The sequence below is a fragment of the Toxorhynchites rutilus genome, chromosome 3 (genome assembly GCF_029784135.1).
Source record: "Toxorhynchites rutilus septentrionalis strain SRP chromosome 3, ASM2978413v1, whole genome shotgun sequence".
Classification (NCBI taxonomy): domain Eukaryota; kingdom Metazoa; phylum Arthropoda; class Insecta; order Diptera; family Culicidae; genus Toxorhynchites; species Toxorhynchites rutilus.
Genome location: NC_073746.1, coordinates 18,640,540 through 18,664,828, shown reverse-complemented (window position 1 = coordinate 18,664,828; position 24,289 = coordinate 18,640,540). Strand labels below are relative to the sequence as shown.

Below are 24,289 nucleotides of genomic sequence, written 5' to 3'. Positions count from 1 at the left end.
TTTCCATTTTTTTACGACATATAATTGGATTCAGTATTTAATCGAATCGGACAAAATATTGTTTTATTGTTCTTTATACTTATACAGGTAAACTTCGATATAACGTACATTCCACTTTCAAAATTGTACGTTGTATCGAATTGTACGTTATATCGAAGCATAATAAAGTACTCACAAACGTAGTCTATAATACATTATTGTGTTGCTGTTTTAGTAAAGTTAATGAATAACTTCAATCAGAAGACGAAGCAAGCCTTTCTCATGATGTTTCCCTTCATATTGTTGTTGAAAACTTGATTCACTTAGAATCCGGAATCACAAAACCAGCTGTATTTCTGAATTGATTGAAGTTACAAAACTTGTTTTAGCATTACAATACAGAAAACTCATTGTTCTACCACCATAGAAACCTTTATTGTACCCTAAAACCACCACATGCAAAACTTGGTTTCGTTTTCTTGATTAATTCTTGAGTAACGCAGAAATTTATGTTTCATTTGTATGGCAGCCCCCTTTAGAGAGGGAGGAGGAGTCTCGAACTATCTTAAAAATCTTCCCAGGACCCGAAAACTCCTACATACCAATTTTAATGTCGATCAGTTTAGTAATTTTTTGAAAAACGAAAAATCACCCAAGGGAGAAGTAAAGGAAATCGGGATTTTAGAAGAAAAAATGATGCCAAATGTCTTAAAATATCATGAAACCTCGAGATCTAGTGTCATCTCGAAAAAACTTTTTTTTGTCAAGAATCGACTTTTTTTTGGAATACCGCATATGTTAAAATTTGAGTTTTTTGAAAAACGAAAGACCATCGAAAATCAGGGTTTAAAAAAAATAGATGCCAAATGTCCTAAAATTGCATTACTTGTCGAGATTGACTGTTATCTTGAAAAAAAACTTTTTTTTTGCGCTTGGTCGATTTTCCGTCTCAAAAGCCGATTGTTGACAAAAAAATTGTTTTTAGATAACTGTAAAGAAAGATAACGTGTCATATAATTTTAAGACATTGGGCATCAAACAAATTTTTGAAAACCCCGATTTCCGGTGATTTCCGGTTTACAAAAAACTCAAATTTTAACGTCTTGGACACGAGTAAATGAAGTCCGAATGGGCTAATATAATGCATAGGGTATATTATAGTGCAAACCAATATATCGTAGCAAGTTCCGAATGAAAAATCGAGATAACTATCTTTATTGGCACCCAAAACCATACGTTCCGTCTCATATTCTGAAAAAAACGTGTCAATTTTCGAACAAAAACAAAATTTCAAAATCTCGACGTTTCATACCTTGGGTTATTTTTCGATTTCCAAAAAACTCAAACTTTGACCGATTTGCGCCACTTTTCTTTAAAGCATTATTTTAGTCTAGAAATTTGAAAAAAATCAATTTTTTATCCTTCATATTTCTGTAGTTTATGCATTCAAGAATAAACCCTAGAAAGGACTTATCGAAAATCTTATTATTTATCGAGTTATAGCCATTCGAGTGATGCGGTATCCATGCCATAACAATGAACTTCAAACGCGTTTTTTTCGAAACTTATTTTTTTCCAAACTGGCGTACACGATATCGCAAGTTCTACTGAACCGATTCATGTCGAATTTATATGGATACAATCTGCAAGCATTTCTCTATCGCATGAACCTCTGAGAAATGATCCTTTTTGAATTTTACTATTTTAAAAAAATTGGGAAACGTGAGAAAAAACGTTTTCAAACGCATTTGATGTTTTTGACTTGACCCAGGTTCATGCGATAGCGACATCTTTACTGATTCAGAATCTGTTCGATATTTTTTGTTACCAGATAACCAGAAGGGCTACGCCATGGCACAACTTTTTTCAACCGTCTGACTTCATCAGCTTTTAACTATTCTCGTTATGAAGAACCGCGTTAATTCGAAAATCCGCGTAAAAAAACCGCGTTGAATGGAAAATCCGCGTAAAAAACCTGGGTGTATATAGATTTCAGATTTAGATTCTAGATTTAAGTTTCCAGATTAAAATTTCAGTGACTAATTCCAGATTTAGAGTCCACGATCTGATTTCATTTGCATATTAGATTCTTGATTCGTATTACAATTTCAGATTTCAGTTACATTTCAGATTTAGATTTCACCTTCAAACTCTCATTCTAGATTTAAATTTTCAGATTCAGATTCCAGTTTCAGATTCCGGTTCAGATTCCGAATTCCAGATTCAGATCCAGAATTCAAATTCCACATTCAGATACCCATGTCCATATTTTTAAAGTACAATTTCAAATTTAGATTTTTTATATTCGGTTCCAGAATTTTTTTGTTTAGATTCCAAATTCAAATTTCGGAATCAGATTCCATATTTAGATTGCAGATTAAGATTCCCGATTTTTATTACATTTTCAAATTATTAGATTTAAAAGTCAGTCCAGATTCCGGATTTAGATATCAGTTTTAGGTTCTTATATTTGAAAATAACAGTTCAATAACAGATTTCCGTTTCAGAGTTTAAATTTTGATTCTAGATTTCAATTCCAGTTTCAAATTTCAGTGTCAGATTCCAAATCCCAGATTCTAGATACAGAATTCAAATTACACATTCAAATACCTATATCCAAATTATGTTAGTATCAACCCAAATTCAGATTCCATATTCAGATTCAAAATCTAAATTTTAGATTCATATTCCTAGATCCATATATCAGTTCCATTCCAGGTTTAAATTTAAGTTTCAGATTTTTGTATTCAAAGATTTGATTTCAGATCTAGATCCTAGACTCAGATTCTAAATCTAGATTTCTAGAACCAAACATTCAGACTCAGATTCAAAAATCAGCACCAGCTTTCAGATTTCGATTCAAGATTTGATTCCACATTGAAATTTATATTGAGATATCAGATTCCAGGTTTAGAGTCCAGATTTTCGTTCCAAATTTTATATTCAAATTTCAGTTTGATTCCAGACTCATATTTCAATTCAGATTTAGTATTCAGATCCACAGAATTCTAGAGTTCAGCGTCACCCCAAATTCAGGTTCCATACTCAGATTGCAAATATAGATTCCAGTCTCCAACGACATTGTTGACGTAGGACTACGTTATTATTTCATTCGATTCGTTAGTGTTTTTATTTTTCACTTCCTTAGTAGAAATTTTTAATGGCTCAAAAATGGGCCGATGGTTTGCGTGGTTTTGTCGCTTATGACACACCCATCGGAAGCCAAAATCAACCGTAGATATACCAACATAAATACGAGAAACTCAGAATTCTCCGGTTTAAGTACATGAATGTGACCAAAGGCATACAACAAAAATTATCAACTATTGAAAAACGAGCAGCTATTAATCGGACATCGGCTGCATACACAATTTTTTGTCTTTATTAAGGATACTTTCAGCCGTAGGTTGGTTCGTCTCTCAATCTCTAAGTTTTTTGAGACAACCCAGCGCATTCGAATGGGCTGAATATTTTTTAAATGTTTCATTTCTGTTCAAGCCAAAAACTTTATAATCATAATCGTTTATTTTGCAAAAAAAATTGCAAAACTCATTGCTTGTCTATAGAATAAATGAGAATAATAATGCCGTTCGGTGTAGAAGGGGAGAGAACTTCGTGGAAAATTTTCCTCCTCCCCATCCGATTATCCCTCGACAAGGCATGAAAATGACAAAATTCTCGTTTGTATTTGACTGACCCGCTCGGTTCACTGAGCAGAATCGCAAATTTCACAGTCAATTAGACACAATTTTAAGTGCACTGAACAAATTTATGAGGGCCATGGATATAATATGATGGTGTTAATGATGAAAGGACACATTGTGTTAATTATACGAATGATACGATGCAATCTTTCATTTGCACAAAAAGCAAACATTGTTGTGGTTAGTACTGTTAGTGGAGCATCCGACTAAAGTAAGCCTCGTGTGTTTTGTTTAGTTCATATTCCTGGGGAAATATTCTTAGAGGGGTTCCTCTCCCTGACTAACCTGGCACTTGGTAGGGTGTTGGGGACGGCGCCGGCAGCCAATACGCCGCGCTGATCGATGGGTAGGCTTTGCTGCAACTTTCCTCCCCGCCGCCGCCGCCGCTGCCTCGCAACGGACAGATCGACAGCCCGGACGTCGGCGACAAGCCGGAACCATTCGAGCCGGGACTTCCAGGCGACTTGGTGCGGCTTTTCATCATTTATTTGGGTTTAATTCGAATCCGGCGGGGTAGCGACGAATTAATTAAAGTAATTTTTTTTTGGTATCGTATTTTGGTTAATTATTTGGTTTCCCGCCGTCGATGGGTGGTGCGCGCGTTTAATTGTTTTATTTTTTCACGTTTCAATGATGATCAAATGCGGTGCATATTTTTCCAGCCCGATTGCACAGCATTAAACGGTATTTTCGTGACGAACCCGGGAGAAGGTGCAAGAGGAATTGGCACACAATGAGAGAATTTAATTATGTAATATAAATATACATTTACAGCACAGATAGATCACTGTGGAAGCAACGCGCGGTGTACAATTGATTCGACAATTTTCTCTAATGAGGACAAAAAAGCGCACCAGAAAAAAAATACACACATAAAAGAGCTACAGTGGGGGCGGTGATGGTAAGAGCACTTATTTATCAGGCTTTTTGGTGCTGCCGCAGGACCTTCTTCTCCCACTGTCACACTTCTGTTGCGCCGTTGGCCAATCCTTCGGATGATTTGCGGTGGAAAATTTATGCTGCTATTAAAATTTGCCTTTTGACTCTCGGGAGCGCTTCTCGTGTTTCATGTGCACACACAAACACAAAAACAACACCACGGAACACATTGATTTATGCCATTATAATTATATGCACCATTGATAATTTTTGTTAATTAACAGCATATTATTGAAACTCTACCATTTTTTTTTTGTTTGATCTTCCTCTCTCCCCGCCCAACACAGCACAACACGGCGACGAACGAAAAAAAAAGTACACAAATACACAGTGATGGTAATTATTTCAATTCATACTATTTTCCCCTTAGTGTTCATAATTTATTGATATCGCAAATTTCTATCAAATCCTTGTTTTTTTTTTGTTTCGTTGCTATTTTAACTTCTCTGTAGCTCTTTTTGTTAATCGGTGATTTACAGTTGGCTGTAAAATGATCAGATTGTATTCCGCCCGCTTATATAATTATCGATAACGAAATATTTGCGAAACTATTAATTAAGGATACGTGATCAACAATGAAGCACAAACACACACATGAACACATGAACAAACACAGATAGGAGGAAGAATTATTATTGTTTCGCACTCTCTACATCCGCGAATATTTTGTGGTTTATTTGTGCAACACAAAGATAGAGAGTTTAGTTTTAGCACGATTCGCCTTTTTTTACACGCAAACACAAAAAAAAGTTGTGGAAAACCGCTAAATATTGACCATAAAACAGTTACACGACACGAACAGAACTACACAACACATAATGATATGGATGGACGGATAAATGAGCGGAGATGGATCGAAAATGTAGCCACAACACACTCATCGGCAGGAATGTCGGCTGCGGAGGCGATGACGATCTCGAAGGATCTAGCGCTCGGTATAGAGGCTGCTGCTGCTGTTTGGCTGTGCCATGCTGTCACGCGACCGCATGGAAGAGACTTCATCGGCCAATCCGAGCGTTGGATTTGCACTTAATTATAGCCTCTCAAATGTGAACGATCAACATTGATTGGTTGGCTATTTTGATACCATTGAGTTCGTCTGCGTTGACAATGCCTCAGCAGACAGAATGAAGCATGTTGGCAATGGGGAGGGGGAAGATATATCGGTCCGATCGGTTAGCACAGTTCAATTTACACAAGTTAGATAAAAAAAAATTAGCGCTAAGGCGCAATGCATACTTACTTACACCCGAGGAGGGGCACATACACATTACATGCATTCAAATGCACGCGTTACGCTAGCAGCAGCGAGAAAGGGTGAAGAAATAGGCAAACAAATAACACTACTGAACTACTGCTGAATTGGTTCGAAATTAGTTGTTGGTTGGTTGGGTGCATTCCAATGGTTGAAGGAAAAAACAATAACTTCGTCAATAGTCACAATTGAGGAGGGTGCTAATTTTAAATGTTTACATAAGATGGCAATTGTCGACGAGTCGATCGCCGAAGGAGATATATGTTGAGACAGAGTTTCTTCGAACTGCGATCGTGTCCTCTTCGAATCCATATTTAGACTCTAGACGCATTGATTTTGAATGCTAATAACATTTGAAGAATGCCCGAAAATGTCGACGGATTGTTTGTTTTATGGTTTGCTTTCTATGGAGTATAGAAAGATCTAAAGACTGTTTAGAAAGGAACGAAATTAATCAGAATATTTTAATTCGCGAAAATATGCGGTTTTCTCTCCATTTTGGCCCAATTCAATTAAGATAACAACTTGGTAGATGAAAATGCAATGCATAAATAAAAATCTAAATAAACAAACAGAACATACTGTGAACTACTAGAAAAGGATACAAATGCAACGAGTTACATTTCCCACTCAAATATTTAAAAACATTTATTGCAGAACAACGCGTAAAAATGAAACTGGTGCAGAAAAAAATTCTATTAGCTTTCACAATCAGAATGACATGAAAATACGTTAGATTTACATCGGCTATTTTTAATTTGAAAGAAATGTTTCATACACATTTGCCCCTAGGGAACTGAGTATTTTCCCAGGAGTAAAAATTTATTTTGACTCGACAGTAATTTCTCAAAGGGGTCTATGCAGTCTAGCATGAACTTCATTTTAAAAATTTGGAACCGCGGAGCAATTGATATACAACAAAGTGTCTAATCACAAATTGCAGGGAATCATGCTTTATGAAAAAAAATGCTCACCAAAAAATTTTTTTCGAAAGAAACATCAACGTATAACACCTAAAAACCATTCTTTCTCTTCATTATAGTTGGAGTTTGAAAACTTAAAGTAATAGCCGGAATTGATCACATTTGTAGGATGGAGAAATTTGGGATTTTTTTTTCTTCAAAGAATAACTTTTGGTACATTTTTCAAGTACAAACATAGTCCGATGATGTAATATCATTTTAGCCTCAATCTACAAATCATAAATTCAACAGCCTAAAAACACTCGAAGTATTTAAAATTTCAGTCCAACATTTTATAAAAAAGTCACGGAAATACGCTGCTTATATAAGTTGTTCGCATTTCTCAATTTTCTCACGTCTTATATTTCCTAGAAAGTTGATTGTTTTTTTCAATAACTCTCTCGAACACCACATTTAAATCAAAGAGCTGAATTTCGAGTTACGCTTTCTTGAAAAGTGTTGAATAGCTGATACACACTTACGATAAATGAGTCGCAATTCAAATTTGTCATATTATAATAAAAAATGTAAATTTGTGTAGTTAACATCTTATGTACAAAATTTTAACAAAATCGGAAAATGTCGGTTAAGAATCGGCTGTTTTTGGTTAATTATAGTTATCTATCTTCTATATATATAAAAATGGAGTGATGTCTGTCTGTCTGTCTGATTCTTATAGACTCGGAAACTACTGAACCGATCGACATGAAAATTGGTATGTAGGGGTTTTTGGGGCCGGGGAAGGTTTTCGTGATATTTTGAGACCCCTCCCCCCTCTCTAAGGGGGGGCTGCCATACAAATGAAACACAAATTTCTGCATTACTCGGAAATTAACCAAGCAAACGAAACCAAAGTTGGCATGTGAAAGTTTTAGGGTGCAATAAATGTTTCTATGATGGTTAGACAGTCCTTCCCCCACTCAAAGGGGGGGCTGCCATACAAATGAAACACAAATTTCTGCATTACTCGAGAATTAATCAAGCAAATGAAACCAAATTTGGCATGTGGAGGTTTTAGGATGCAATAAATGTTTCTATGGTGTTGAGATACTCCTTCCCCCTCTCTTAGAGGGGGCTGCCGTACAAATGAAACACAAATTTTTGCATTACCCGAGAATTAATCAAGCAAATTAAACCAAATTAGGCATATGGAAACTTTAGGGTGCAATGAATGTTTCTATGGTGGTTAGATACCCCTCCCCCTCTCTTAGGGGTGGCTGCCATACAAATAAAACACAAATTTCTGCATTACTCGAGAATTAATCAAGTAAATGGGCGGGACGAAGTTTGCCGGGTTAGCTAGTTAATAATAAAAAGTGAAATTGTATAATATAAAATAAGGCAGTCGAACGAAGTGAGGTTCCACTTGAATTTCTATTTGCTTTCGGTTAACAATCAATTGAAAAACATACTAATCATTTCGAAGCTGTTAGAATTGTTTGGAAAAAACAACAGATATGAAATTTCGAGTACAGTTGAATTCTGAATGTTTTATGTAATTATTAGTTTATTTTATCATCGATATTTTTATATTATGGGAAGTTGTTGGAATAATTTGAGGTAACCTAAACCACAGATAATTTGAATACAGTAGAACCCCGATTATCCGCGAAATAGTCTGTCACCGCGGATAACGAAAATCGCGGATAACGCGATATACGAGTAAAATGAGGTGTAAATATTAAATGAAGGTATTTCAGCATGAAAACTAAGTTTTATCAATACAGAAAACATTAAACTATCCATCTGCAAGGTCATATGCACCGGTGGTTAAATAATATGAAAGCTATAACCAAATCAAAAGAGCAAGCGCCTACGTCTTACTGATAAATTTTGGAATGCTTTATAGAATTACTATGAAACTTTCAACTAAGCAACTTTGCATGCTTGAAATATTCAAAAAAGAATTAGACTACTTTCTGAAAAGCATCTACCTACAAAGATCTTTCATTGGAAAAATAAGATTTAGAAATATTTCTCAAAAACATGTTTTTCTGACATTCTGAAACATTCTGTCATTAAAATACTTTTCTGCATCTTCAAGTGCGACAGAGCAAACGCTTCACCTATTTATGAAGTGATCACTACTACTAATGTGCATTTTTTTTGCATCAATTTCAACCAGTGGATTGTAATGTATATCACATTAAACAAATCATAGAAAATTTCCTGTTCGATTCGTATGCGAATCATCAACATCTGTTCGCAGCCAAAATAGTTATTAACGTTAACATCGTTACGAAGAAAAATGAATCGCTAAATTGCTAGGCGCGAAACTCGACAGCGGATAGTCCGATTTAAACTGTCTTCATGTTGCTGTGTTCGTCTCTGCCCGTAGAAAAATTTTTGTAGAAAAAATTTTTGAGGAACATTGAAAAAAAAAATTCCATATGTTCTACAGTGACATTGTAGTAGCCGTTCTAATTTGTTACCTATTTTTCAAACATTTGTAACATTTGGACAGCTTGACCGATGTTTAATCTTATACCACCAAATCTATATATATAAAAATGGAGTGATGTCTGTCTGTCTGTCTGATTCTTATAGACTCGGAAACTACTGAACCGATCGACATGAAAATTGGTATGTAGGGGTTTTTGGGGCCGGGGAAGGTTTTCGTGATATTTTGAGACCCCTCCCCCCTCTCTAAGGGGGGGCTGCCATACAAATGAAATACAAATTTCTGCATTACTCGGAAATTAACCAAGCAAACGAAACCAAAGTTGGCATGTGAAAGTTTTAGGGTGCAATAAATGTTTCTATGATGGTTAGACAGTCCTTCCCCCACTCAAAGGGGGGGGCTGCCATACAAATGAAACACAAATTTCTGCATTACTCGAGAATTAATCAAGCAAATGAAACCAAATTTGGCATGTGGAGGTTTTAGGATGCAATAAATGTTTCTATGGTGATAAGATACTCCTTCCCCCTCTCTTAGAGGGGGCTGCCATACAAATGAAACACAATTTTTTGCATTACTCGGAAATTAACCAAGCAAACGAAACCAAAGTTGGCATGTGAAAGTTTTAGGGTGCATAAAATGTTTCTATGGTAGTAGGACACTCCTCCCCCCACTCAAAGGGGGGGCTGCCATACAAATTAAACACAAATTTCTGCATTACTCGAGAATTAATCAAGCAAACGAAACCAAATTTGGCATGTGGAGGTTTTAGGATGCAATAAATGTTTCTATGGTGATAAGATATTCCTTCCCCCTGTCTTAGAGGGGGCTGCCATACAAATGAAACACAAATTTCTGCATTACTCGAGAATTAATCAAGCAAACGGAACCAAATTTAGCATGTTAAGGTCTTAGGGTACAATAAATATTCTGTGGTGGTGAGACACTCCTTCCCCTCTCTTAGGGTGGGCTGTCATACATATGAAAAACAAATTTCTGCATAATTCGAACAAATGGAGCAAATGGAGCCAAATTTGGCATGTGGGGGGCACGAAACGTTTCTATGGTGAATAGACACTCCTGTCTATGTCTGTCTTTATGCTATCATATTTTCTGTATCGAACATTTATTCCATGTAACGGAGAAACATGTTGGTTGAAAAATCTTGAACGAGAATTGTGTCTGGAAATAATCTGATATTATAATGATGAGTTTTGGTAGAAGTACTAGGAATTTTATAGATAAAAGGTAAATTCAACGGGTAAATTCAATGATACAATGATAATTCAATGAGTCGCAGAACTGCTCATGAACTTGCGCTTAGTAAGAGAACGTGAATTTTTGAAAGTATTGATTACCAAAAACTAATTTTGGGCGGAACGAAGTTCGCCGGATCAGCTAGTGGGATATATATCAACCAACCAAGAAAGTGATAAAATCAATTATCTACTTTGAGGCGAGGTTTCAAAATTTCAAAGTTTCATTGAATGTGCGATGTAGTTATTTCAATGGAAAGTTCACCTTAATTCCTTTCATTTGCTGGTAATACATTGGAAATCAGTCGAGTGGTTTAAAAATTACATATTTTCGAAAATAGTCGGAATAAAAAATATGAGTTCAGACATTTCTAGTGATAAACGTGATATGATGAGCTCGAAATGGATAAACGCGAAACTTGGGCTATTAACACTTTGGCGTCCGGCGACACCACAGTGGTTACGCACGCAAACTAGCGCCTGACTGCCGACGACACCACAGTGGTTACGTGCGCATAGTATCTCAGTGGCCGGCGATAGCACTTGAGTATCATTTGCATTCTGTTGGGGTTTGGTTTAAGTAACAATAACATACACAGACTATCAATTTTAATGTTTTTATAAGTAGGGAAGGTGGGGAAAAACGGACATATTAAGAAGAACTTTTATTATATCTTTCGAAACTCGTGTTTTATCAAACTTAAATGCAGTTTCTTGCATTTCAATGTACTGTTTTTCGAAATAATCGATCGAAGGTTTTTCAATGTTTTTAATAAAATTAAAACAGACCCAAAAATAGAACATTTATTCGATGATTATCCGCATTGACAAATAGTGGGGGGAATACGGACATGTTTGTAATATTTACGTATGTATATCTTCGAAATTTCGTGAAATTAGGGGTAAGATTAGATTTCTATTTCTAGATCTAGATCTAGATCTATTTCTATTTCAATTTCTAATTTCCCGATAATGTCAAGAACGGGCGGCGACAAGCCAAGTAATCGGAGTTAGCGCTGCCGGCGCCAAGCGCATATTTTTTACGAACCGTGCGGACGTCAAAGTGTTAAGGAGGATACGTGCCGCGTAAAAAAAAACGCGTAGAAGAAAACTGCATATATTCCAAAACCCGCGTAAATTCCAAAATCCGCATTAAAAATGCAACTCATATTTTAACAATTGATTAACCTCTTCCCGTACGATTTGATTCTCAAAAGAGCGGACCAAATGAAAACGCTTCGATAGGTCACGCACCACGAGCTATTGCACTACTCTGCTGAGTGTCTTAGCGCCTTGTGATATGCAACCGTACCACGAGAGAGACTCGATATTGTACGTTTTGGCACAATCATTTCATATCGAGTGAGACTCGATGTTGTACGTGAAAGGGTTAACTGATTTTTTTGTATGCTGCAATCATGATAGCTGTATCTCCTTTTATTTCTCAGCTACTAATCAGTGATACAATACAAACTTATTTCGGGAAAAGTCACATCAATTAGCACATTGAATTTGTACGCGGTTGATACGTGCTGCGTAAAAAAACCGCTTAAATGTCGAAATCCGCGTGAAAAAAAACCGCGTAAATTCCAAAATCCCTGTAAAAATAAACCGCGTAAAATAAAACCGCGTCTAAAATAATTTTGAGAAATTGAAAAAATGTTTTTGAAAAAAATTAATTTCAATGTTTTCAAAAACCCGACATTTAAAAAAAAATTTAAACAAATTCTTACATTTCGTCCTTCGACTACAATTATGTAGGTAGTGTAGTTATCGAACTATATTTTTTGCAAAAAATTAGAAAAACAAAATTGAACCCTTTTTAAAGAGTATTCTAATTCTTTTTTTTGGAAGTTTTGAGTACGCAATGGTACTTAAATGACCATTGTCTTTACACCCACAACGTTAGACTACAATCTGAGATGGTGCTGCCAATGGTCAGTCGGGTTGGCATAGAATTCGTGGATGTCAAAAAATCTATTTTGGGCGGATGCAATTCGCAATTCTAGTGTAGAGACAACGAATTTCGGACGTTTTTTTGAGCTCCGAAGAAATCAGACAAGCAACATTTCTACTACCTATTTTTTCATTATTTTTAATTTATGTTTTAACAATACAACAAAAACTAAATAGGAAAAAATGATGAAAAATGGCGGCCGTTTCAAAAAAGAATTCGCTTTTTGCACGTTTATTTGACAATTTCAATTTAAAAAAAAAAATAAACGTTAAAAATTATATTTTTTATTGGTTCACGAGAGAGATGTATGAAGTTTTTTTTCACGTCAAATTAAGAGTAAATCGATTCAGTAGAACTTAGGATATCGTGTACGCCACTATGAAAAAACTAGTTTCGAGAAAAACGCGTATGAAGTTTTGTGTCAAGGCCGTATCAGATTAGATACCGCATCACTTAAATTTTAATAACTCGGTGAATAACTGATTTATTAGAAAATCCTTTCTAGGATATATTATTGAATGTCAAACTTCAGGATTATGAAGAAAAAAATCCCTTCGATAAAACACCTATTTTAGAAAATTATTTTAATTACTTTGAGTTTATCACTTTCTAGGTTTGTGGAAATAATTTACATTTATTTGGTGGTAAAATATTCAAAATCGTTCAAGCTGTTCAAATGTTAAATTTTTTTGAAAAATTAGTGAAAAAGTTAATTTTTCAGTTTAGTCTTATCCAGAATCATTTTCTTTATAGTACTGGTACTTAAGGTGGCAGCGAAAATGGTCATGTCAAATTTCAAAAACTAACCATGTACATTTTGTTTATTGGCCCATAAAATGACCTGTGAAAAGTTTCAGCGCAATCGGACATGATTTAGGGGTGCCTCAAAGCGCTCAAAGTGTTGATTTTTTTATCCTCGAAAATCTTCCAAGCGGGGAGGAAAGGAAATTTGGAAAATCGAAATTTATTTTTCGATGCTAGATGACTCAAAAATGCAGGAAACGAGATCGAGATCTGGTGTCATCTCGAAAAAAAAAAAGTTTGGCCGAAAATCGACCTTTTGTGACTTAGACTGAGAGACAATGTAGGTATGGGAAAAAAATAATTATCCAATTTAAAGAACCGACCATGTGTATTTTGATTAATGGCCCAAAAAAATGATCTGTGCAAAATTTCAGCTCAATCGGACATTATTTAGGAGTGCCTCAAAGCGCACAGGTCATTTTTTGGGCCAATACACAAAATGTACATGATCGATTCTTTAAATTCGATATTTTTTTTCTATATCTTCATTGCCTCTTCCAAAAGGACGAACTTTGCACAGGTTTTGGGCCAATAAACAAAATGTACATGGTCGGTTTTTGAAATTCGATGATGAAATTTTTTCCATACATTCATTACCACCCTACTGTTACTGGATGAAATACAGTACCTACGGACGTATGGGAAAAAGTGACCTTCGAATTTTCTAACGAGACTTCCTGAAGAATCTTGACCCTTCTTGATTCACGCAAAAAATACCCCATGCAAAATTTCAGCTCGATCAAACATCATTTACTTGTATAGCATAGACGTCGTAGTTCGAGAAAAATCATACAAAAAGGGTGCATATGAAATAGGGGTTTAAAAAATTGATACCTAATGTCTTAAAGTTGTTTTGAGTGTTTTTTCGGTTTTTAAAAAACTCAAACTTCGACGTCTTTGCTGCCAAATGTTCCGTTTAAAAATTTTAAATGATACACGCAAATGATCACTCTTGCCAAATTCTAACTACAAGACACAGGCCGTTAATGAAAGTAAAGAACAGATCGATTTTACGACCAAACACATCATAGGGCGTTTCTCAAACTAAAATCAGACTAGTTAAATGTTGCACTTCTAGGGTGTCATTTGGATACATGATTTTGAAATAAACAAGGGATGTTTTCTGTGTCTGAAAATAAGAACAATAACAAAAATTGAATTTAAATAAAAATGGAGCACTTAGTTCTATTTCAAATCAGGAGAAACATTTCCGAAACGCCCGAATTGATAGGAGAAATCTATGTTGACTAATAGCAGCTTTTGGTGATCCGATATGATATGTAAGAATTATGCAAGGAAGGGAGGCACGGGTGACAAAGTGTCGAAACGAAGGTGTATTTTAACGGCCACACAAAAATCGCTCAACAGAAAAAGCATCGAATAAATGTAGAAGATTTTACTATTTTAACCATTCCGATATTGAGTAAACATAAAGTGAGTGGAAATCAAATTTTATGCATGAAGGATATAGTCGTCATGAAACAAAATTCTGTTTTTACTGGTTAACGCATAAAATATAGAAAAGGTGTCTCTCGCCAATTTTGGTAGAAATAGTGTTAACAAATAATGTAGAATGCTATCTAAATGTGGTATGTTACATAACAATTATGCAAAATTTTGGATTCAAGGTCTCGCGGTTCTGAGATACAGCTTCTAAATTTCCGGAAAGTAGCAAAGTATCCACATAAAAAAATGATTCACTCTAGAAACGGTTCCCAAGCGATTACACCCTAGAAATAATCCTCTTTTCTCAACTAACCACTCATACTTTTCAGTATAATCACAGGTCTCGTGAGGAGTCTAGCACAAAATGAAAACCCACAAAGTGACCCGATTTCTTAGTCACACTTGTATTTCCCAACATTCAACTGGTAACTAAGAGCATGTTGTGGGTTCTTGATTTCATCACTCTACACATGGTCGTCATCGGAGGCAACGCGACATCGACTCGACAACATCGCGCTACAATCTAACTCAGTGTGCCCACGATGTCGCACCGATTCGCGTACCGTCGCACGACATGTTTGGATCTGTACCAACTGCAGCAGCTGCTGCAGCATCTCCTCCGCCAGGTCGTCTATCCGGATAATATGTGTGTCAAATCCATCCATCTCGAGAGGCGACGGCGGAGAGGATGAAACTTGTTGCAATTTCACTCTCTTTTGCTAGTTAGCGCGCAGCAGTCAGCAGGTTTCCCACTAGATGATTTTTAGCCCTCTTCTCGTCATGCTTCTTCGCTGCTTATACAAATGCACCACACCGCAGCAGAAAACCGGTTTTGTGGTGATTTTTTTTCTTTTTATTTCTCCACTACTGCATCACATCGTATCGCATGTGCATCATCTTATGAGAAAAACGTTCCCATATGTAGGTCCTAAACGTGACTCTGTCGCCTTGCTTAGATTTTCCAGTCTTTGTCCAGAGCACAAACAATACACCGACACTGTAGTCCGAGCAGTTAGTTGGCTTTTCGAAATTCTGCGCCAGCGTTTCTTCGCTTCCAAGCTTCTGGGTTTGTTATTTATTATTCTTGACATAACCTTTATAATCGCTCGTATTTCTCTGTTTATGCTGATCTGTTTTTCCACCCAAGCCAAACCTCCACCCATCGGAAGGTTTCCTTTCACTTAGTAGCAGCATCATTTGCCGGAAGATGAAGGAGACACTATACCGAGACACAGAAGCAAACATCATAGCACAGAAGACGCGGCAAGAAGAATTCAATCAATTTTTGTATAATTTTTCTTTGTTTTGCTCCCCCCGACCCAACCCAATCCAACCATCGATCTCCTCTTCGGTTTCTAAGTCCCCGACCGCCGCGCCCCAGGAAAGTCGACATCATTGGAAAACAAACGAGCAGCATTGATTGCAATTTCATTTATTTTTATTTATCTGTACACATTTTTCTTGCTGCTATTCCCGCATCTGTGTATTCCCCACCCCAGAACAGCAGCAGTCTATAGTCTATTGCTCCGGGAAAAAGTTAAACGTTCAAGTAGTTCATCTTTTTTTGCCGTATCTTTCTCATTATGCTGCGCTATCGGTTGATCGAATGATGCTCGGGAAGATGGTGAAGCGTGGTGCCTCTCCCAGGAAGAGAAGAACGTCAGCCGAAGAGATGGTGCGGGGCAGGGTACTCCTCGAAAGATCATTCCGCTGCGGCAAGATTGTTTTGGGTTGTTTATCTTCTATCGCGTACAATACCGCTGCTGATGCTCGTCTGTTTTTGCCGCTTTTTAAATGTCATATTACTCTGTGCGATGATTGTTCCCCTCGGACTAAACCAGGGGAGATGATGATGAGTGGTTGTTGCTAATGGTTTGGTGCTTTTGAGCTTAAGTTTAAAGTCTTATCGATGTTTACTCGCGACAACGCTACTGGAAGTAGCTGATTGGGGCTAAGATGCGTGACGTTTGAATGCATATCGAAGATATCTCCACGGACACTAATTCAGTGTTCCAATTTGTACTTTAATTTAAAAGCTACAAAATGCTTTGTATATTATGCAAGGTTGAATTATAAAAAAAAAATCTAAAAATAAATACTAAAGACATTTTTTCTATATTTTCACAAATGACTATACTTGTAGAACAATTTCACACAGAATCCATATAAAAATTAGAAGGGTCGTGTCCAAGCCAGGACCGCATTGTTCGTCCTATGTGAAACAATGCGAAATAATTTCATTTGACAAACGAATGAAATAAAATGATTATAATGTATCACTTTGGATATTATTTCATAGTGAGCGGAAATTGAAGAACTAACTCTTCTTCTTCTTCTCATCCATTGTTCACGGATACTTGAGCTAACTAATGTTTGTATGGAAACAGTTTTTCTTACACCCAAAATTGATTTTTGGCTCAGGTTTTGTCATCCCGATTTATGACATTAAATGAGACAGTATAACAGAAAATGTCATGACTCACAAATACTGGTAAGCATTTGTCTAATATACATGGTGAAGCAATATAAGACTAATACGAGCGAGCGAAACAAAAGACAAATAAGCTTTCCGCATACTTTGCCACATACACGGCTTCATGCGCTTCTTTTTTACTCTTAGAAAAAACTTCCCAACTTCATTTTATAATCAGGTGCAATATTATCACGTATTTGTTAAACAACTGCTGAAGCAGCATTAGCCATGTGGACAGCGTGGTCGTGTTAAATAGCTTTGCATTCCAGGCGGCCTTGGTTCTCGATCCCCATTGGCGTCGTATGGGCTTTTTTTTGGCACAATCCCAAATGAAATGAAAATAGAAAACAGAAAAAGCCGTCTGCACGCATACATACAAACCATTTTTAAGCTTTTAAAACAGCTCAATAAATGCGCAATTGACTCTCCAGCACACTAAATGGCATCATTTCTGCCAAAGATGAAATGTTTTCTGCCAACGCTAGTTTGGGTGTAGTCTTTAGAAAGTTCAACTCTTAGATATTGAAACAACCTCTTTAGAAAGTGAAAGCGAAACTAGAGTAAAAACAACTTATTTAAATTAGCGTTTTTTTATCAACTTAGTTTTCATTACAATTCAAGTTACTGCATTTCAAGTGGATTTATCACAGCAATCGCAAATGACAGACTTTACATTACTTTATATTACATACTTCTCGATCGGAGCAATGTTTTTCAGGCAGAGCATAAATTGGAAATGCTTTTTTACTCTTTAGTGTTCTAGATATCAGAGCAACAACATTTCTTAACAATAATTTGCCTGAGAAAGCATGATGTTCCGATTCCTGGACAGAGGAACTTGGAAATATTTTGCTCATTTTCAGTACGTTTCGTAATCAACAGTTCAAATGGAAAAATATTCAATTAAAAGGGAGTTTTATTAAAAAACTCCCTAAAACCATTCGCTTCATAAGTAATTCGTTACACTTACAACCCCGCCAACCCCAATAACAAGGGCTTCGAATACAGGTCAGACTCGATTATATTATATAAGGACTCGATTATATACCATTTTGGACTCGATTATATACAGTTTGGAAAAACATATTTTTTTATATATCAAATATGGCTTATTTCAAGACGAAATGTAACCTTTCAACGTTAAGGTGAACTTTAAGTGGCTATTACATGTACAGTGGGGTAAAAATTGTGATTTTTGAAGATTTTGGTTGAATTTTCACCAGGAATTGTTTATATCGATATTGCAGCCAAATTAAGAAAGATAGAAGTTGGGCGTCAACGAACAAATTGTAGAGCGATTAAAGAATTTCAATTTAATTGATAGAAACAATCTAGTTTAATATAATTTTTTAGGATTAAATTTATAATAACATTAAAAAATATTAACTTTTAAGTTTTTCACTTCCAAAATGTTATTAAAATTCACTAATTTAGTTTTTCCACTACTATATCCTGTATTAAATATTCTCATCTCTCAAGTGAAAGCGTAAGAATCGTCTTCCGTAGTGTACTTATTAATGTAGAGCCAGTTTGAGGCAACAGAGTCCGAAACAAAAAAAAGTTCTATAACACTGTCATTGTTGAAAATCGAATGCGTAGGAAGATTTTTTCATCAAATATGATCGTCTATCACCTCCTGAGAGAATCTGGGTAAATTTATTTTTTTCATGCGAGAAAGGTGTTTTCAGACTTTAAGGGGATGAATCAAAAATCAAATTCCTCTTTAATTTTCAAAAAAAACCAAAATACATGCAAAAAAAAACAAATGAAAAAAAATTATTTTGACTCGATTATATACAGGATTCGATTATATACAGTGAAAAGAAATCAAAAACTGTATATAATGAAGTCCGCGCTGTAATGCAATTTTTTTCCACAATTCGCTTTTCAATAATTCAATTAGTTGTTTCATCGCAACTCTCTCGTACCGTGCAAGAAGTCAATTTGGATAACCCCCAACAAAGCCTGTTGTTCACTCGCTTATACTCTCGCCAGTTGTAAAAAGTTCTAAACGGGCGGAGCTTAAGTTACAATCGACGAATTTCTTGCCAGCTTTTCTTAGGAATTGCAGTGAAACTTTGTTAGATATTGTTATGTTTAAAAAAAAACTTAAAAACACCGTGAACTTTGCATAATTGAAATCTCAAAAAAAAAATAACGCTACTTTTTGAAAAGAGCCAAAGTTATTTTTCTGAAATTTCGATGAAAGTCGAAAAGTGCGAAATTTCCGTCGTATAATGAAACGTAGGAAATTGTTTGATTTTTTCGTTAGAAAAAGTTTACACTGAAAAAGCGATTCTTCAATAATAGAAATTTATTTTTCATAAAACCGTATTTTTTTAATTCTAAAAAAATATGCCAATAGCCCATACAATAACCAACAAGTCATCCATACATCGGAAGATGGGTACATCAAACATTTCATTCTTTGACCAAAAAATTTACGGCCTTATAATTTGTAAGTAACAATTTTTTATAAAAAAATCCGAAATAACTTATGATCACACCAATTTTAATTGGAGAACTATCAGATCTAAACAAATGAAATGAGGGAAAAGTGTTTAGAATTTCATTTACAAATATCAAAATTATGTTTTAAGAAAGGGCATGACCGGGTAAGGGAGTAAAAAGTGCCCCCAAACCAATTGTATAGATTGTATAGGATAATCAATAAGAAATTTTGACGGTTTATTTGAACCCCTATGTGGTTTTTCGTTTATTTCACGCCGTCCTCAAAAGCTTCGAGATAAAAATTTGTAAAAAAAATACTGAATGTGCATCTACGATGTATCAAAAAAAATGATCAAAAAAATTTCATCAAAAATTCAAGTACTACAAAAATATCGAAAGTTTTCATTTTTTGTTGGGATTTAGAGATTCAGTACTACTCTTATTCATATTTAAATGTGTTCCTACGGCTTTTATAGATGTGTGATTTTTTCAGATTTTTTTTTAGTGTTGCGCGGTACCAAAACAAATATTATTTGTATTTTCAAAGGGTCTGGATGGGTAAGGGAGTAAAAAGTCCCCCCAAATAAAATCACCAACTGTATGCAAATATTGTACAGGGTACTAAATAAAACATTTTGGCAGTAGTATCATACATTTATATGGTATATGGTACACCATAGGATCTATGGTGAAAAATGCACCTTTTCGTTTTGCTCATGCCATTCTCTAAAAAAAAAAATAAAAGTAATTCAGATTTTTTTAAGTGTTCTTCTCATTAACCGAATGATCTTTCCACAAGGACTTAATTTTTTCTCTCAGAGTTCTATCGTACTGCTGACACCTATGAATTTGGTAAACCATCTAAATCCAATGTAAAGATAATCTCATATATTTTAAGATACGAGAAAAAAATCTTTGTACAGCGCAATGCTCTAAATATACCGACAAAATTTAGACATATGAAAAACAAAATATAAATGAATATTAGAGCAGTAATGGGTCTTTAAATTCTAAATAAATTAAAAATGCCCAAAGGCCAAAACAATTTTTTTTCCGTGCAATGCTCTTAAAAATTCAAGAAAAAATTACGCTACATGTGAAAAAAACAATACATACGAACGCATTTAAATAGGAATTGGAGTAAAATTGGGTCACAAAGTAATTTTTTTTTTCAAAATTTCGAAATGTCTCAAAATATATGAGGGCCTTAGAATGCAAGGGGTGTAAGTGACTTGATCGATTTCTTTTCATCAACTTTTTCTTTAGTTCATAACTCAACTGCTGGTGATTTGGAAATATAAAAAAAATGTTTTTTTTTTGTAACGCGCAACACTGAAAAAAATCTAAAAAATATCTAGAAAAGCCGTAGGAACACATTTAAATATTAATTAGGGTAGTACTGAATCTCTAAATCCCAAAAAAAAATTTTTTTCAAAATTTCAATATCTTTTTTGGTACTTAAATTTTTGATGAATTTTTTTTTTGATAATTGTTTTTGATACACCCGTAATGAGATGCACATTCAGTATTTTTTTTTCAAATTTTTATCTCGAAGCTATTAGGGATGGCGTGAAATAAACGGAAAAGTACGTTTATCACTATAGATCCTATGTTAAGCCACATAGGGGTTCAAATAAACCGTCAAAATTTCTTATTGATTATCCTATACAACATTTGTCATACAACTGGTGATTTGGTTTGGGGGCACTTTTTACTCCCTTACCCGGCCATGCCCTTTGCAATTAAATTGAATAATTTAAAAAAAATATTCCAAAAACCCATTTTTTTAAATTACGAAAAATATGAATACGTAGCAAAAAATGCAATACAAAAATGTTAAATTAAAATTATTTCTCGCAAAAATATGTTTTTTAAATTTTGAAATAAATGTATGAATAGTCCATGCAATACAACAAAATATTTTTATAAAAACTTGAGAAAAAAAATGTAGGTCCTTTTCAAAAAGTGGCATGGTTTTTTTTTATATTTCAAGCATGCAAAGTGGCCTGAGTCACCAATGATTTTACATCCACAAAGTTTCATTGCAATCTGTAATGGACGGTCGAGTTGACATGAAATCCTCTAATACATCCTTTCTCCTCAGTGCCCATAGAGCAAGCATTAGATTTGCATTTCGAGCAAGCGATTTACGCGCGACTAAATTCGCAGTGGCAAATAAAAATTGATCTTCTCCGCTACATTAATTGCTCCTTATTAACAACACTGGGTGTAAAGCATAAAAATGCGTAGAAACCAAATATGGAAAAATTGAAAGCTTCTTGAAAAGCTTCTAACTTTCGTCAATTAAATCCATTCACGGAATAGAGAATTGTAATGTTTAACGTATGAAACAACAAATCAGGAAATTTCCGAATCGATTGGTATGCAAATCTTCAGAATCTGTTCCCAGTAAAAATGCTATTCACAATTCGAGGATCTCATGTAGAATAAACTTAATGAAGATTGAAATTAAATAATTTTTTTATTTCTGTCGTGACCGAAAATCGAAAATTGCTCCAGAAAATGACTGCAACAGGAACGACCGCTCAGAAAAAGTATAATGTCACAAGTGTCATTTTGCATCGAGCGAGAGGTATAAATTGTGACTTCAATTTCTAGGAGCAATTACTATTCGACAGTCATCCAGCTAACAACCAATTGGCGACGGCTACAAAGGCGTCCAAAATGACCTTTCTCGAGGCTGAGAGTTTAGGTTAAGTTTTCTAAATTGGACTTTTTACTGCTAAAATTTGAAACCTCCAAAAATCTAAATCTCTTCAATTTTTAGTTTCACTTTAAACCACTAAGCTTCAGATTAGCCAGTACAATGTGTTGAAGCTGAGGGTTAATTTACAATTTATTATGTATTGATTTTCATGTATTTTTGTCGGGAAAAAGTTTCTGTGAATTTGGGAATGTTTTCAGGCCCATTGGTGACATTTTCCGATAGATTATTCAACTCGAGCATTTTTTTCCGGGTTAAAGCTGATGTCAAAGTGCAGCGCGTCCTAACCCGGATGTGAAGATGGTATTTTCCTGCGGTGAGCTGTGTTCTTCGGTTAAAAATTGAAGATAAAAACTGAACTTGCAAGTTTGTCTTGCATCGCCGCCACAATCGATTCGGTTCTAATTTTCTTTTGTCTTTCTGCGAAAGATACTGCATAGTAAAAAAGGAAAAAAAACTAATACCTGAGGTTGGATATTCGATCAATAATTGAAAACAAAAAGTTTTTATCTTTCTAAATTCGACATTGCTCTAAGCCATAATTGAGTGAGCTATTTTTTTTTAACAACAAAACGAATCGAACAGTATTCGAGATTTTTTTTTTCGTTTTCAGACAAACTAATTTCTGTTCTCGGAAAGAAGTGTACAGTCTGCACAATCTGAAACTCCTCCTTTCCCTGAACGCGGACTCACACATGGTGCAAGAGTGAAAAATTGCACAATGCGTCACTTGCCATCCCTTCGGTTAATTATCGTTCGGTTTGGTTTATAGAGAAATTCTTCGAAGTACTGGTATTTTTCTTTCCTAACCTCATAACACAGTCACTGGGTCAAATACCCCCTCTTTCCCGGCTCCGTCAACACCACATACCATTTTCTACGATTACTGACGAATAGATAAAGTCGTTGAAACATTCGAGTCGTTGAAATATTTTTTTCGAAAGCGAAGAATTACCGCGTAACGTGATAAACGGAACTTTTGTTTCATGCTTGTCATAGATAACACTTTCGCAAGTGGTATTTGTACAAACACAACATTCGTTTCGAGAGCGTTATCTGAATCTGCGCTTTGGTCACAGGTTGTGGTTGGTTAAACGCGCTTATACAGGAAGCGGTTGACGTGGTGTCAAATTTATACCTCGCCTAACTTCACTTACCGTTAGGGAATTAAAAGTGTTAAGAGCTATGTGTTTATGATGCCTTTTTTAGTGTCACTTGACCATCGACATAATGTCGTGTCATGTCTTATTCCATGCTGATGTGCAGGAAAGCGATCTTGAAATGGTTTCAACCCGCAATTAACTCACAACTTGCGGAGACGAAGATTCCTGGGGGAATTCTCAAACGAAATGGGTTATCCAGAGGTCCGCGAGATGCCGATTAATCCTCTCTCTTGCGGTGTAAACCCGAGCACTTAAACGAGTCTATAATTTATATCTGTCAGCTAGACGTATCTATTTTCTAATGGGAACCCACTTCGCCGGAGGGCGGAATGACGAACGGAAGTGTCCACTAAATGCAAATCGACGTCATGACGCGATCGCGGCGGGGCAAAAACACAAGACGACAGACACTAATTCGCGTACATTTGTTCCTTGCCCATCATTCTCGCGTGTGTCCACACGGCAAGGCAAGTACTTCTCATAAATGTTAGAATCAGAACGCCACCATCACAACACGAACAGCAGCAGCAGCAGCTGCGGGACTATCCCGTCTGTCACCGCTGAGTCGTTACTTGTCAGTGTCGGTGCGCCAAAACGCCAGCCATCCCCCGCGCGTTTTCCCGCGTGAGATGGATGCGGTCGTGAGGAGGCGCGGTTGACCCAAGCAAAACTATGTGCAATGCGCATAACAAGCTAATCGTTCGTCACGAAATTATTTCGATGATTTATGTGAGCAACCAGCTTATGCTGCAGTGGGTGTGTGTGTGTGTTTGT

At 35.7% G+C, this 24,289-nt stretch overlaps 2 protein-coding genes across 10 annotated transcripts in view; both read right to left on the bottom strand.

The window, feature by feature from the left end:
• The window catches only part of LOC129776208 (uncharacterized), a 41,086-nt gene extending 34,878 nt beyond the window's left edge, over positions 1-6,208 (bottom strand). For 2 of the 4 annotated variants that reach the window (XM_055781718.1, XM_055781715.1), the window contains exons 1-2: positions 5,500-6,208; positions 3,969-4,156 (exon numbers count right to left, since the gene is read on the bottom strand). In XM_055781718.1, coding sequence (XP_055637693.1) covers positions 3,969-4,156; positions 5,500-5,624 — 313 coding nt within the window. In that variant the 5' untranslated portion in view covers positions 5,625-6,208. Of the gene's footprint in view, positions 1-3,968; positions 4,157-5,397; positions 5,441-5,499 lie in introns of those variants that run through there. The other 2 variants (XM_055781716.1, XM_055781719.1) reach the window with 1 other exon arrangement.
• Positions 1-24,289, bottom strand: part of LOC129776205 (CUGBP Elav-like family member 2) — an 852,400-nt gene that overhangs the window by 190,930 nt on the left and 637,181 nt on the right. The gene's annotated exons all lie outside the window — the stretch shown is intronic.